At 40.3% G+C, this 17,027-nt stretch overlaps 1 protein-coding gene across 3 annotated transcripts in view; it reads right to left on the bottom strand.

Moving 5' to 3' along the window:
* Positions 1-17,027, bottom strand: part of ptprub (protein tyrosine phosphatase receptor type Ub) — a 158,254-nt gene that overhangs the window by 26,177 nt on the left and 115,050 nt on the right. For 2 of the 3 annotated variants that reach the window (XM_028580051.1, XM_028580053.1), the window contains 7 exons: positions 14,451-14,487; positions 11,013-11,151; positions 10,007-10,030; positions 9,562-9,716; positions 8,669-8,856; positions 1,185-1,257; positions 1,012-1,088 (listed from right to left, as the gene is read on the bottom strand). In XM_028580051.1, coding sequence (XP_028435852.1) covers positions 1,012-1,088; positions 1,185-1,257; positions 8,669-8,856; positions 9,562-9,716; positions 10,007-10,030; positions 11,013-11,151; positions 14,451-14,487 — 693 coding nt within the window. The remainder of the gene's footprint in view (positions 1-1,011; positions 1,089-1,184; positions 1,258-8,668; positions 8,857-9,561; positions 9,717-10,006; positions 10,031-11,012; positions 11,152-14,450; positions 14,488-17,027) is intronic. The other variant, XM_028580052.1, reaches the window with a different exon arrangement.

Raw genomic sequence — 17,027 nt, 5'->3', positions numbered from 1 at the left:
TTGGCCTAAAGGAGGAATCCACCTAAAACCAAGTCAACTTACGCAGCTAGGAATTTTCTCTCTCTGAATACTTTTTTATTATTATATATTCTTTATAAAGATTTTGACAGAGACAGGATCTTTCAACCTCTTATCAGCCTCAGACAGGACTGGGAGTAAATCAGCTTGCCTAAACTTCTCACCGAGTAGTCCCAATGAGAGACGTGCAAAATAAATCTTATGTGAAGAAATCACATCAGATTTACAGACTTCCTTGACTTGACTCAAATGAAAAGCACCAATTGAGGGCCGTGAGAGCAAATTCACAGGGGAACCAAAATACAAGTTTCTATCTACCGTACCAGTATACGTATCTGGTTGTTAAATTGAATTTCTTTTTTATTTCAAAATCTGGGTGGATTTCTTTTGTTAAGAACTTCCCTGCTTCCATCTAAATGCGTACTTAGGCTTTCTGAATAAACAGCCTGCTCTAGTTTTTATGAATGGGAACACATACTGTATGAATGAAACTGTGTGAGACACATTAGAAACATATACATGTATTTATGATCAGTGAGAATGTACCTGTGGCACTGCATGTGTGGCAGACAGTTAAGGTGAACAGGAAAGGATCAACTTTTCACGGCCCATCTAGAGATTGAATAACATCAATCATGTCTATTTAATTTAGGGGGATTTTGTGGCATCTTACAGGAAGCATCATCTCCTCTGTAAGGCATTAAATGCATTCATTCCACTCTGTTTTAATAAAAGTGATAGCAGAGTTTACCTGGGTCAGGGATTCGATGCAGCAATTGACAACCATGGCAGCTGGCAAAAAAAAAGAAAATCGCTCGGAAGGGTGTTTGATTGGATGAAAGCTTCCAGGTGAAAGTGGGCCAGCAGACTAGTGAGCTTACAGGAATTAGAATTGGACTGTGGCTTTGCAGGGTGTGAGAGCTAGAGACTCGGCAGAGGCTGACTATTTGTATCCCATGTCGAACAGAGGCAGAAAAACAGGATTAGACTTACATCAATGTAGTTAGCGTTGATGTAGTCTGAGTTGGGGTCTCCCAGGAGAGGGTGGAGCTTGACTCTGTGGCGGTCATCTGAGACAAATTAGTATAAAAGAGCAAAGGAGTGTTGAAATACAAAGTTTCCACATTATTTTCTGTTATGTTTTTAGACAGGATAAAATGACTTACATCCCAACAAGGTGTCATGTCTCCCTTTGGTCTTGTCCTTCTTCTTTGTGCAGTCCCAGCCATCAAAGAAGCTCTACAGAGATAAAGAGACACTTGCAGATTTCAGACTCAGTGCCTCTCTATAATAGCCATTCAAATATCTGAAATAAACATTAATCAAAGCTTCAACACATTGTTTATTTTTCTGTTGTGTGTGATTATTGTGTTATATGGCAAGCACAATAAAAGCTTATCAGCACATGGAAGAGGAGGAAGGAGATCAAGAGCCATTATGTCTTACGGTGAGGTTCAGTGGTTAATGCATGACATGTAATAGAACAAAACAGCGCCACAAGCTTCATATAGTCCTTGTCTGATGCTGAAGCTCTCATGAGCCGTTGACCGCCAGCATCTATTCTTGTCAGCTCCCTGAGTCAGTCAACATTTTAACCCAGTGGCTATATTCCTACTGGGTTACATAGTGTGTACACCATCAATGGGAGTATCAAGAGATACATAAATCTATCAAAAATAATCCCACAATTAAATTTTATTACAGCAGAGGCTCATGGAGGTAATGGTTGTTACATAATGCACAAATTGTCCAAACACTGACAACCATTCCACACTCAGAATCAAAATTAGGTTTAATGCCAAGTAGGTTTTCACAAATAAGGAATTTGCTTTGGTATTTTGGTGCACAACAGTCACAATAAACACTGTAAGAGAAAAGAAAAAAACAAGTACTACAAAAGCCAACAACCATAAACGTATAATAGAAATAATTTACATTAACATTTTTTTAAATGAAAAGAGTTGTCCATTGTTTACAATAAAGAGGATGGAATGGATCAACTGTTGAGGATGCTAATTTTTTTGCCTGAAATATGTAGCTTTAGCCTCAGTCTTTTAGCATGATGTAGCCATCATGTGCATTTTGAAGACTGCTTTCATAGAGTTTTCGGTTTACAAGAAGCCAGCTGGAGAAAAAAAAAACATCAGCTTGAGACGATACCTAGAGCTCCTCCAACTCCTGCAGCTCATGTTAGCTTAAATAGCTAGCTTGTCATAGCTGATCAAATCTGCCAACGACAGGTATAATTTAATTGCTGGCTAGAAATGACAAGTCTGCTTTTGTCTCTTTGTCTGAAATGGACCCATTGTTTCAAAAATTACAAAAACGTCCAGATGTAAAACTGCCACGCTATCATTGTAAATTGCATATGTGCCGTGTGAGAACAGAAAAATAAAAAAACAAATGCTAGCCACATGAGGTATAGAAAGCAAGAAATATTGTTGAGGAAAACTGCTCTGAATGATTCTATATACAGTATATGAATCACAGTGTGCTGAGAAGACTGGTAATTAGAGTGAAGGCTGAGGGACAGTCTGCCACCTGCTTGGTGGATAGCTGCTCAGGTGTATTATAACACATCATACTCCGCAACAAATCTTCTCATTCCCTATCATCCACCTGTTTGGATGCACTGGCAAGCGCTTACTCTCAGTCATAACGTCATAAACCACTGTTAAGCGTCTGCAAACAGCCTCTCCAGATCCGCACTGCACGCATGTGCACGTGCACACGAACACACACACACACACACACACACACACACACAAACACACAACACACACGTTAAACACACAAGTCTACCCCATGTGGTTTTTAGCCACTAGGGGAATTTGGTGAAAGTATGCCCAAGTATGCATGCTGAGCAGGGGATTACAACGCAGTTCTCCCCACAGAGAGCCAAGAACCAGCAAAATCCTGCCTGGGATTACACCTTCCTCCTCACTTTTTCCTCCTCTTTCCATGTGCTCTCTCTCGGGGTTCGTCTCTCTTTCTCTGAATTCCTCCTTCTCTACCTCTTTTCATCACTCCTCTCCATGTTCCTCTCTGCCTTATAATTTTGACACTAAACCTCGGAGCTCTCTTAGTTTCTCTGCTACCACCACAGCTCTGCTCAGCCCTCCAAAGAGGAGACCGGAGAAGGGAGAGGAAAAACACAGGAAGAAAAACAGAGTGGCGGGGACTAAAGGGTAACAACACAGAACCGTGAAGATTGATTAGAAACCCTCATTGGCAGGGATCAGTGGGGTAGGTTGGTTAAGAGGATCATACAAATTTAGTAAAATTGGATGAAGGAAATAATGACACAGTCCTGAACTATTGAAATTATTGCACTTTTAAAGCACTTTCATTTTAACATCTTGATGTGCTATCAACATCCGACTAGATTTTATAATGTGAATTATTTATTTCCCCTTAATAATAAGGCAACAGCGGACATGCGGTTCTCCACAATTTCCCTTTCAGGATCACTCAATAACTGTTATGTCACCCCACTTTGACCTGTACTTTTTTAAATGCCAAAAACAGTGATGAGATTCATAATCCCACCACATTTAGTCAAAATCCAATCAGATATGTTGTACTATAATAGGAATAGGAACAGTTAGTGTCAAAAAATACAAACTATAATAAACAAGTCTGATTCATGTTGCCAAAAAGGTAGCATGAGGTAGCTGTTGTTTCTTTAAAATAAGCTCAGTAATTCAGTAGCCCCTGGTGCAACTAAACTTTGATTCAATGAGTCCATCATCCTTGCTAACCTCAGCCTCAGGATACAAAGTGGTATAATGAAAGTTTTGAGTTCTCCAGTAAAGCACTGCTGTCGTTTACTCTCAACTTTCTGCAGTGGGAATATGACTGTAGTGACAGTAGCTGCCACACATACAAGCCCCTTTACAACTCACCGTAAATTCTTGATCAATGTTTTTGCACAACACAGGTATTCTTCGGGGAAATAAAAACCTATAGCTGCCGGGGTAGTGTAATATGATACTCCTCATCATTTTCCTTCATAATAGAGAGAAGCACTCTATCAAAACACATACTATAGCAAAGAGAGAAAAAACAAAACAAAGAGGTGTGTATTGATTTTTTGAGTGGAGTGTGTTCTGCCCGTGAGGGACAGTTTAATGAGTCTACAAGCAGAGTTCCAGAGGGAAAACCATGAACCAGAGACAAAAGATGTTTTCTCGTTTCATAAATGCCAAGGGCTGTGGGTGACAGGGATGGACTTCTCCCTAGGGTGTGATCTCAACTCTCAGCCACAATACTTCCACTGGGGAGAGGTATTCAGAGATCTGGGCCCGTCATTATGTGTCCTGAAACATACCGCTAGAGATAGCAGCCACTGCGACAGCAGGAGAAGGATAAGCAATGCTCTGCCAACGAAACAAGTCTGTACTTACAGTTCAATTCAGGACTATGCCCCCACGATGCATTGGTGCAAAAAAAGAAACTAAGATAGCAGTGATCTGCCAAGTGATTTACAACAAACAACAGTGGCGGTGCAGGCAGATTCTGAATCAATCAAGTTCCTGGACAACGACCTGGTTGATTAAAGTGTGACTGAATAAATGGTAATTCCCTTCCTAAGGAATGCTGAGCCACTAAGACTAATCATCCACTAAATGACAGACATCTGATTTGGACATTAAACATTACATGTTGTAAGGATCTGAACATCAGCAGGATCATTATGGAGCATCATCAGACCTCTGCTGTGTGAGTATTCCAAATTCTGACCAAATCTGGGATAGTTTATATTGACGTTTCATTTCCGGTATTGTTCCGTTACGGCCAGAAATTCCTCCGGATGTCCCTAATTTTCAGCCGGATGTCCGTCACCTTGCGCTGCTCCTCAGATCTCTGCAGGGTAAATCCAGACAGCTAGCAAGACTATCTGTCCAATCTGAGTTTTCTGTTGCACGACTAAAACAACCTTTGAACATACACGTTCCGCCAAAACAAGTTCCTTCCCGAGGCTATTTTGCAGAGGCGCCGTTACTCTGTCCGGCACTTAGCATCGCCAAAGACAATTGTGATTGGTTTAAAAAATGCCAATAAACCAGAGCGCGTTTATCTCCCATCCCGGAATGCTGTGTGGACTAGCCAGACCCTCCTCCGCAGCGCTGTGGAGGAAGGTCTGGCAATGCAAGACTAAATCTGAGATGTCACGCCACACACTATCTAGTGGTCCCCAAGGTTAAGAGAATTGTCCTATGCATCTGATGTCCCTTCGCAAATTATAGAGAATTTACAGTATGTTGCACCATATATTGCAGAGGGAGGTAAAGACTGACATTGCTACTGGGAGAAGGTTATTTGGAGGTGACATAGGAGCCAAGAGCTCTCGTTTCTCATGTTTCTCCCTCTGTAACCTTTCATCTTTCTTCCCTTCCCACTCAACCCCTCCAGACTCCCCTTTCCTCTCTGTGCTAACCCACAATCTGTTAGCAGTGGCCAGGGGACTAACTAGCTAGAGCACCACCAGGGACATTTAACCTCATCTGGCCTGCCGTCATGACAGGAGGTCTTCTTTAGGCATGAATGAGGATGATTTATTCATACGCGGAGCAACAGAGTAATCCAGATGCCTTTTTCACCCCGCTAATACATTTCAGTGGGTGGTGGGGAAGACGCATGGATGATGTCAGAGGAGGATTGATGGCCTCCCACACCTCTCTTGCAAGAGCCATTTCAGCTACCATGGCCTCTCATAGCAGTTATCCACAACATGTAGTAATTGCACACGATCCTTCATACCATTGGAGGACAGCCAATGAAGATACCCAAACTACTCCATTTTTATAATATAATTTTATAAATATAATATGTCTGGATTATCGGGATGAGCCATGGTGGCCTAAAAATTGGAGGCACCTACCTCCAACCCCTTGGTTGTGTCTTGACATTTGTACAGTAGTATCACAACGTGGTGAGAGGAGAAGACGTATCAATGCCAGAATCCAATCTGCACCTTGAAGAAGCTCAACTCACAGCTCTGAGTTTGAGTGTAGAGGCTTGCAGCACTCCACACCCTGTGGGCTTTCGCCAGTCCGTCCTGATTGGAATGTGTTCTTTTTTTTCTTTTTTCGTTTGTTTTCTTTGGGGGATAACACATTTGATCAATGATGATGACGCAGCAGTTCCCACAAGATATTTCACTGTGGTCACAAGGACAGAAGCTGCATTGTTTCTTGTACGTAGGGGCTTGACAACAGTCTCTTCCACCACGGGCATCTCTCACTAGTGTACCTTCCTCTGCCCAGAATACCAGTTTAAACATTCCCAGAATCTTCCTGCAGCACAGAAGGTTCGCCTATAAGGTTTAGAAGTTTCTTCCACTTTCAAACAATGTTGGCAATTAAGGTCAACCCCTCCTGCTGAGGAAAGCCGCGGTACTGACCCGCCTTTCTCCCTGGGGCACCAAGCAGAGTTGCGAAATTTCTATCTTTTAGCATTCCCCCCCGGCTTCCTCAACCTCATCATGAACAATGCTTTCACTAGTTCTAAACCAGCAGCCTTTTTAACTTGCCAGTTTTCTCCGCTGTGTTAGGAGTGCGCAAGTAAACCAGCCATGGAAGTACATCAGTGTGGCCACTGTACCGGACCTTATGGTGAGGAGGGAGCTATCCCACAAATCACAGCTTTGTTTGGTTGGCTCAATGGGTAGAGCAGGCGCACATATACTGAGAGGTTTATGCCTCGAGGTCCAGAGTTTGAATCTGACCTGTGACGATTTCCTGCATGTCTACCACCTTTCTCTCCCCCTTCTCACCTAGCTGTCCTGTCAAAAATTTAAGGTGGAAAAGCCCAACAAATAATCTTTAAAAAAAAAAAAAAAAAAAAAAAAAATCACAGCTTGGTCTTTTGTCTCTGCTACAACCCCTAGGGCAACAAGCTCTGAGCTGAAAATGAAAGAATGAGATCGAGGATACTAAGAGGCTAAAATAAGTTTTTATTCCACATGGAGGCTGGCCTCATTAGGGCAAACTTGTGGAACCTTTTGTGTCGTGCTGCTGCTCCTTTACGCTAAGAGGAAAGCTCTTGGCAACTGGTATACTGGATTGAGAGGAGACTTCCGGATAGACATGTTTGAGAGATGATACCTTCCAGCTGCTAAGGAAACACCTACAAAGAAGAAGAAGCTTCCTGCTGTGACCTTAACCCTAATATAATACAGTTGGATTGGATGCAGTGAAGTGCAGGCTTTAAGTTTAATACCTAATGTATTGATTAGATACATTAAATAAGAAGAGAAGTACCAATGAAGAACCTATTCATATACAATTACCAGCAGTTTCAATAAAGACTGTGATTTTGTGCGTCACTGAGAAAAGCAAAGCAGAGCTGCTTTATGTGTTGATTTATTTTAACAAATCTTAGGTACTCCACTCCTCTGAGGTGCTTCGGCCACAGTTTCACCGTGACACTTGTGTCTCCACAGATACTACACAGAACACTATAGAAAACACTTCAGAAGAAGTGGGAGACACCATGCAGGGAACATTTCTCTTCCCATGGGAACTCAGATGCTATAACATCACTGACAACCTCGACACACAAACAAATACATAAAAAAGTAAACCTAATTAGACCACTTTTCCATTTTCAGCATGGGAATTTAAGTAAAAGTGATAAAGCCTGCATCTGTGACATTAGATTTAAAGGACAATTCCGGCGCAAAACGAACCTAGGGGTTAATAACAGATGTCTATCCACTCGATCGTTCTCTGGGACATGTTTACATGCTAATCAAATGTGTTTGTAGCTTGAAACAAGCTAGCGCGGACCGCTGATTAGCTTACAACGCTAGTATTCGGGAAACAGGGAAAGTAAAAACAAACCACTATTAAAAAGGCTCAAAATATCACCACACTTCAACGGTAGCATAATGAGGATCCCTAAATGTTGATCGATGCATTGAGAACATTGTAAGTGTACAGACAGTTTATTAAAAAGATAGTTTAGAAAGACAGTAGCTCCCGCCTGTATACGAGAACACAACAGTCTTTATAATCTATCTTTTTAATAAACTGTCTGTACGCTTACAAAGTTCTCAATGCTTCGGTTAACATTTAGGGACCCTCATTATGCTACCGTTGAAGTGTGGTGATATTTTGAGCCTTTTTAGTGGTATAAATAGCAATTTGTCTTTATTAGCATGAAACCCCAGAGAACGATCGAGTGGGTACACATCTGTTATTAACCCCTAGGTTCGTTTTGGGCCGGAATTGTGCTTTAAAGAAAAAAAAAAAAAAAAGAAAAGGTTAAAGGTGCCTTTATTGTCACATTGTTCACAGAGAAATTAAATTCGTCATCTGCATTAAATCCATACATTTGTTTATATGGTTATGTATATAACTGCAGTTTGAGTGTTCTTGCCTCTAGTTATCTTACCTGATGTATGTTAGTAATGAATGGACCAATTACACTAATGCTGTCAAAATTACAGTGAAGGTTGGTTCACAGATATAATCACAGTGTGAATATATTAACACTGTTCTTTAGACACTGTTGCATCAGCAGCAATGCTTTGTATTGCTGATTAATTTCATGTTGTCAGAGTGTAAGAGTACTAGCTACTGTAGCTGTCTCTGTTGTCTTGTGCTATGTGAGAGAGGAGTGTATTGTAATAGCGCCCTCTCACCTCATACTCCTGTTTAAAGCCGTAGCCCTCGGCTGTCTTCATCTGGTTGATGTGCTGGAGAAGGTCAGCCACTCGGACTGCGGGGTGGAGCTGCCCAGTGTGGTAGGGCGAGCCTTTACGTCCACACTGGTGCCTTGGGGAGCCTCCCAGCAGGCTGCTGGCCTCGTTCACTGAACTACGAGCGTCACCTGCAACCAGACACGAGACACATTGGCAATTTCAGCATGAAATTTCAGCTGAAATATCCCTGTACAAGACACATTGCGATATATAACGTTTTTTTGTGACTCTTTTGGTTTAGGCTGACACACACTGGTGTTACCAACACATAATGGAACTCTGCATGCTTATTCTGACACATACAGTAGAGTATATGTTACAGGTGTGTCACTTTGATAAGGTTTGTCTGGGCAAAGATGTCTTCATAATAAATCGTATGTAGACGTGACAGCAGCTCTGTCTCGGATGACGTGTGAGCAGACCAAGATCTGCACCAATTTTAGAGTAAACACATCTGTCGTTCCCTCTTTGTGAGACTGACAATATTAGAAAGGTGAACTACTGAAGATGAAAAGTACTGACTAGCATCACAAATAATTTCTTTCGATTCATGTGACTTCACTTGTGCGATTCTCCTATTTTTTGCAATCTTGTGAGGTTTTTTTTGTATCAGCTGCAGGCAGTAAATAGCTGAAGGTGAGATGTACCAAAGAACATTTTTCACACAGGGTGATAACTATCTTTCAGAATGATTCAGACATTTATGGAGTGAATGAGTGACGGTCAACAAGATTACAAGTGTCATGATGTATGTCAATTTTGAAATTGCATTGTGTAGTTGTGATAAGCTGGCAGGTTTGTGTACACTGTACTGTATGCTGCATTTGTCTTACTGCGTGTGCCACAGGTTTGCGCATCCATGAAGGAAAGGGCCATTCTTTCATCCTCCTGTAGGGTGCTCTGGTCTGTGAAACTGCGTTCCATGGAGCCCATATGGCTCTTCTCCTGCCGGTAGGTAATGGGTGTCTTATTCATGTTCACTGGTTTCCTATTCATGGATAAAGAAGAAGAAGGAGGGGGGATTGCAATACAGAAGATATTGTAATAGACAGATAGAGACAAAGAGAGGGAGAAAAATGAAATGTTATGTTTAGTAAGGACTAATATGTTGGTAGAGATTGAGAGAAACAAAGTGAAAAAGGTAAGTGTAGAAATAGTTAGAAAAAAAAAAGCTGCCTTATTGTTTTCCCTCTACAGTTTATGATTGACAGCCAGAGCACAAGCATGTATATGATGGACCCAAAAACAATGGGAGAGCAAAGAGGTGGAGTCACTTACGGATAGTAAGAGTAGTAGTCCCTTCTGGCAAGAGTGCAGGAGAAGGAAAAAAAAAATCAAGAGAAAGTAGAGATGCAAGATGAAAGCAATGTCAGCTGAGGGCAGAATGCATTGATTACAGTGAAAATGAGATCCATCCTCTCGTGAGCTCGGCTGTGGGGGCAGCCATATGACACATGCGAATGTACCAAGCAGGTGCTGACAGACCAAACCACAGCGAGGCAGAAAAAACGTGTGTTTTTCCTTCTATTGAATGCGTCTCAGTGTTACACTTCAAGGACTAAACCACGTGGCTTCCTGTCACAGAAAATTATGCAATCAATTCTCTAAGAGCGAACTTCATGGTGGCTTAGCAGAGGAACCCGGGCTAATGTGCAGAGTAGTAGTGACTTTCAGAATCAACATTATTCAATATTAGCCTGGACGCTGTGTCAGCCGTTAAATAATGATTGCTGGAGCCCTGAGTAACTGCTTATTTGGCATGGCAGGTTCAATTTCAATTCATGTTATATGTTGTAAGGCAAGTTAAGTCTTATTTATGTCTTAAATTCAGGCGCACAGCTGCTGCTGCTATGTAAATCCAAAACCAGAGATGTGGATGATCTACTGTAGACCTGTGGGATCGTTGGCTAATAATCTCTAAAAGCACACCTTTTCCCTCCAAATTACAATCTCATTCAAGGGCCAGGACTCTGCTTGGTGTGCGTAATTAAGTGGCTAATTGAATTGCACCCGCCTTTAATTAGATACTTCACACTCAGATAGGCTGTGCAGATGAGTTGTTTGGTCCCTCCGGTGCACCATAAGGGAATGAAAACAATGCAGCTGTGGCTGTTGGTCCAGCATCTTCCCTAAACAAGCATGACCTTTTTCGAAAGTTCAGCAAGTATAAAAACTGATTACTGAACTGTTCCAAAACAAAACATAAAGGGTAAAACAATGTGGGAAATGTGACTGTGCATAATGAGGCATGTTATGCACTCAACAGTTATCAGCAGACGTTTACCCTTTCTTAATGATGATGATGACGGCACCCAGCAGAAGGATGAGGACAACCAGACCTCCGGCACACACCCCGAGAATCAGACCCATCTCCTCAGAGTGTTGGGACACCTCCAGAGCCTTGCGGTGATCCTTGCAGGCCGCTAGAAGCAGAAACACAGGTGCACATTTAAAAAAAGAAAAAGGCACAATGCAAATACAGGCTATAAATGAATGAAGTTGGAGGTGCCGAAGAAATGATTTATAGGACATTCTAAAGCAAAGAGTGTGAAAAATTGAATGCAGAGACGGGAAAATTGAAAATTCCCCGCTTTGAAGAACTTATCATTCATGCACACAAAACTCACAAATGTAGACTTTTCACACGACACTACATGTACATTCACTCTGCTTATCTTGACTACTGTGGGGAGATCCACTGAATTGTAATGGTCTGCTTAAAGCCAAAGCTACACTTCAATAACAGTGGTATTTTCAAATAGCTGGTAAAGATGAAAGCGAAGCAGCCAGCCACTGTCAGCGTTGTCCAACACAACACACCTGCAATCCTCAGACATACATAATGACAACTTGTGCTATAACAAGCAAAATGATTGGCTTGCAGAAGAAAAGTGTGTTTGTCTCAGAGTTTTTCAACCGGCTATTTAGGCTGTTCAAGATTTATACTGACATTTACAGAAAAGGAGCGGAGATAAGAGAATAAACACGTCGCCATAAATTTGTGTAAAAGAAAGAGTTGCAAATATGTCAGCGCAAGACAGGAACTGATTTGCTAAGATCCATTAGTCATGTACAAAAAAAGGCTTGCAGCACATTGTCCTTCAATCTATTGTTAAGTTCAATGGCAGTGCAACATCACCTTGTGATATGACAATTGTACATTTCTATGCTATGGCACATACAGTACATTAAATCTTTGAGGTGCATTTCTATTCAAAACTGAATTAAATACTTTTTTCCCAGTGACAAGTCACCCACATAGCCCTACAGTACAATTTCAAGGTGCCCCGGTGTCTGTGAGCTACTGGATATCTTCGTACTTATGTAAATGGTGCTGAGCAGTGGCCCTTTTTTTGTCTTGTTCTAGGGGCCCACTGATCTAGTTTTTCTTGTGCGTGTCAGCCTGTGCTCCAGGCCTTTACAGCCCCAAAACTAGCCCTTCTGAGTCTATCGGAACAGCACAACCTATCCAGAGAGCAGTAGAAGTCAGAGTAGGCCTAGGGATAGAACTGTATCTTTCTGCCTGCTGGGTAAGAATCAGATCTGGGGCAAGGAAAATGAAAACAGAGACATGTTTTAGCCAAACTATCTGCAGCCGGGGGCACTGTACTGGTGCTATAGAAGCCTCATACCAAAGATCAAAGTAGCACAATTATATTTCATTATTACAGGATTTCTTTTAAATCATTGATGGGTGTTTGGCATACTGTACCTGAATGGAGAAAATGAGTCATTGGCTTGATATCAGAAAGGAACTGTTCCTTCTGAAACCGCTCAGGATGTAGATTTTTGAATTGCTACCTCTACGTAACATGTTCCAAAAATGTGACATTTCTGTGTGCTGTTCAGTGTATAGACACCTCATCTGACAGGTAAACTTTACCTTGCAGTAGTGGTAGGAGACGGTTTAGTTAGACTGGATCAAAGACGATTTGTTTGTAGTTTCTATTCACACACAGGGACACACTATCATCCAAAACTGCCTTTGTGTCTGTGAGCTGCTGTAACTGAAGAGAACATAGATCTCAGCCCATCTCAAGGTTCTCCATTCAAAAAACAGCAACAAACTCAGCACTTGCGGTTTATTTTAGGCTGCGACTTCATTTAAAATTACACGTACAAGTGAAATACAGGGATGCGTTATATTGGCTAGAAAAGTAGATGAGGAGGTGAAAAATCAATTTCACTTTTTTGACATTTGGACAGATAAGGCGGTTTTGCCACATTTAGCCTCAGAATTTCTATTAAGCCAAACACAAGCATGAAATAGATTTCCACATGAATCCATGCACCTGCCAGCTGCCCAATGGTGGAAATTGGCACTTAGAGGAGAAATGGAAGTCTATTGTTGTGTTGAGCCTGCCAGAAGATCCTTAATTAAACTGTCACCTGGAAGTTGAAATGTAATCTCCAGCTTTGTTATCCAAGCCAGAATCATTTGCCACCACTTTGCTTGTGATGGGCTGCTTGATAATAACGGCTTAGGACCTGATGATGCGGAGGCTATGTTAATGGTAGACGGATCACTGAGATCACAACAGCAACTGAAAAAACCTCTGACCTGTCGCACCTTGAAATTGGAAATCTACCTGGGAATTTTTTTCCTATCAATTTGCATTTCAAGCTTTTTTCCGGTTACATCATCATTTACTGTACTGTATGTGGATGATGTAATGGGGGCAATCTTTTAAACCATTACTTTCCATTGTGCACTTTTCTCTCTCTTCCCTTTTGTTCTTTCTATTCTTTATTTTATTTTATTATTAATATCTTACTTATATATTATTTTAACAGTTTGATCGCCATTGTGCATTTACTTCTTTCGGTCATTGCTTAGAGTCAAAGAAAAGAGAAAAGCACACTGTAAAGCCCATTGGTGTGAATAAGCATAATTAATCAATGCCCAACCGGGTGTCTGTGTATGGCAGATGGAGTGAGACGCTGAACTGAAATGGCTGGCCTTGCCTTTTGGCTTTATGCTTGAGGAGAGCCTCATCTATTTCATTTTTTCACTCACAAAAAAAAGGCCGTCAACAAAAAAAAGACACCCCGCCAAGACAATTTATTTGCAAGGCTCTGCTGTTGCGGTGCTATGATAACTATAAATACATGACTTTTATTCACCATGATCTGACAGTGTACTACAGCAAGAGGGGCTCTCCTGCCATCCGGACTTAGAGTCACTTGCCCTGCCCTTTGCATTGCCCTTTGAATCCAAAAGCTGAGCTACAGAAGAGGAGGGGGGGAAAGGGTGGGGGGGTATATACTGATAGGCCAAGGTAGCTCCATCTGGAAGTTTTGATCTGGAGGACCCTTCTGGACCTGGTTGAGGTCAAAGCCCTCAGATGTAGCCGTCTAGCGGGCTGCTGATGAGAACAAAGAGACTGCCTTTGATATAGTGTGTCCCAGCGTCTGACCTCAAACAAACAGGATGAAAGCCTGACCTCTAATCCCTCCCTGCTTGTTGCCCTTTTCTCAGAAAACCCGCTGCTAAACAACCAGGACCAGTCAGACAAAATCTGTCCAGATCCCCGCCTTGAGAGAGAGAGGTGAATAGTATAGTATAGACTAAACTAAACTAAACAATAATGTTAAAATGGCATTCTTAATTTCTTATCTTACAACAACGAGAGAGCAGACAACATCACACCGCACTCCGAAACAACGCAATTCATTCAAGGGCACAGTGTTTGTGGGACGATAGATTTTCATGTTGGATTACCTTTGCGAGCGATGCGGATGCAGTTTATTCTGGATTCCTGAAAGAGAGAAAACACAGACATCAGAGGTGGATGGTGTCGCCTTGCATTTTGCATAAAAGAGATGTGATAAAAGAAAAGAGAATGATGTGAAATACTGAGCTGAGACACCCACATATATCATGTTGAAAATATGTCCACAGTAGATAAAAAACACAGTCTGAATGAATGCATGACGCTACACAGTAAACAAGGGAGGACCGCATCTGGAACCTCAGTGCTGTCTCCCATCTCTGCTGATTCAACCCTCTGATTAAATATATTTAAATGACTAAACATGAGTGGGTTGCACCATTCTTTTCTAAAAAAGCGTAATTTACTTTATGATAGAGGTACAGATAAACTACAATGAAAATGATTCAGATTGATACAGACAAATTACTCAAGAGTTAAAAGTCCTATTGACGACATGATATTACAAAATGTTTCAAATTTGAGAGCTGCAGTAAAGTGTTGGAGAAGGAGATGAGAGATTCTTGCTGAAGGATAAAATACGAGAGTTTAAAGGCAGAGAGCATAATTGAGAGGGGGGGATTCAGACCAGTGCATCACTATGAAATGGAATTAATTTTATTCAAATTTTAACTGATGACATCTCAGTATTATGAAAAGGACCTTTGTCAAACAGCACTAATGAGATCCAAGACTGTAATCCAATTCCATCCTGCCACCTCTTGCAGGAGATGCATTATCAAATTAAGATTTACAGATGCTAATTCAGGCATTATGGGACAATTATGCAAATTTGACCATTCGGAAATGAGTAAAAAGCACTTTTCTCAAACTCCAGTTAAATAGCTTTTTTTTTTTTATTGAAAATCCATTTCAAGCTGACAGAAACTTAAACACGTTCTTAATATGATGGTTTGATCTGAAAATACAGAGCCAGGTTGTAGACAAACGTGTTTTCTGTCAGACAGAATGTCATTTTATTGCTATAAACAAACCACACAGATTCAGACTGACATGTTTATAAGGGGTGGGAATCACCAGAGGTCTCACAATACGATATCATCCCGATACTTATGTCACGATACAATATTATTGTAATTTTAAAGCTATTGCAATATTTTGCGATATATTGCAATTTATTACGTTTTTTACAACTTCAACTTCTTTTGGGGACATAATTTCAAATTATATCATCTGTTTTATCTAAAAATATACATTTCTCTGTTTCTTCATCTCACTTCAATTTTATTGCTGCAAAATGGGATTGTCAAGCAGACAAACTGACCAACACATATATAATAAAAGATCCATACTTGGCGACTGTGTATCGATACAGTATTGCCACGGAAAATATTGCAATACTATGCTGTATCACTTTTTCCCCCACCCCTAATGTTTAACATTAGCAAATGCAATTTAAGACTTATGTGCTCTTTTATTTATATGCATGAAATATGCATAATCTAATGTGAGACTGAAAAGACAAAAAAAGTCAAATAGGCAGGTATGTGTATACCTGCATATTCATTATAGTACGTCATAAATCCTTTGTAACAATCATCAGTACATAGCCCTTTTCATTGAAAAACTATTCAGTTTCTTTTTGAGTCCCAACTTATGTTTAGGCTGTTTAATATCAGTAGTGGAAAGTTACAAAGCACATTTACTCAATTACTGTATTCAAGCACAATATCAAGGTACTTATACAGTATTTGAGTATTTATATATATTCTAATTTGTACTTTATACTACTACATTTCATTTCAGAGGGGAAATATTATAATTTTTACTTCACTACATTTATTTGATAACTTTAGTAAATTTAGATATTCAGATTAATAATACAAAATATAATTAACAAATACATCATGATTTATTATTATGGACTAAGACATTATTGATCCCCAGGGGGAAATTCACAAACAGTGAAAAGTAGTATGTTAGGTCATTAAAATGACTTCCACCTTTACCAGCTGCAACATTAAAGTGATGAACACATCAGTGCATTAATAGTTATTATAATGGGCTATTCTGCATAATTAGTACTGTCCTTTACACATATTTTAATGCTTTTTTTTTTTTACAAATGGTTATTATATTGCTAGATGTTGAGACGTTTTCCACATATGTAAATAATCAAAACGCTTTGTGAAAGCAGTTTGTGTTTCAAGTTATTGCCTTTCCACACAGCTCCATGGTCAAATCTACTCAAAGCCTACACTGGTACCTACTCTGTTTATGAAATGTTAACTTGCAGTATCACTAATGTTACAGAATATGACATGGATGTTAATAATAATATATGTGGATGTTAACATATTTTTTGAGAATCCTGCCTTCTTTGGTTTGTTATTAAGGGACTAACTAACTAACTAACTAACTAAGGAATTCTCCTGTAAAGACTAAGTAGCTGCTTCTCATAATCATTAAATAACTGGACGAACTGCTTAGTAACTATTCAGTATGATGTACCACTTGATTACCAATAATTAAGTGATTAGTAATAGATTAAGTAATGGGAATTTCCCATGAAAAAAGTGGGGAGAATGTTAATTCACAGATATTTACTTATGGAAGATATTGGACAA

This window comes from Perca flavescens, chromosome 6 (assembly GCF_004354835.1).
Source record: "Perca flavescens isolate YP-PL-M2 chromosome 6, PFLA_1.0, whole genome shotgun sequence".
In the NCBI taxonomy this organism is placed as follows: Eukaryota; Metazoa; Chordata; class Actinopteri; order Perciformes; family Percidae; genus Perca; species Perca flavescens.
Note: the sequence above shows the minus strand (reverse complement) of the source record. Positions and strands in the feature narration are given on the sequence as shown.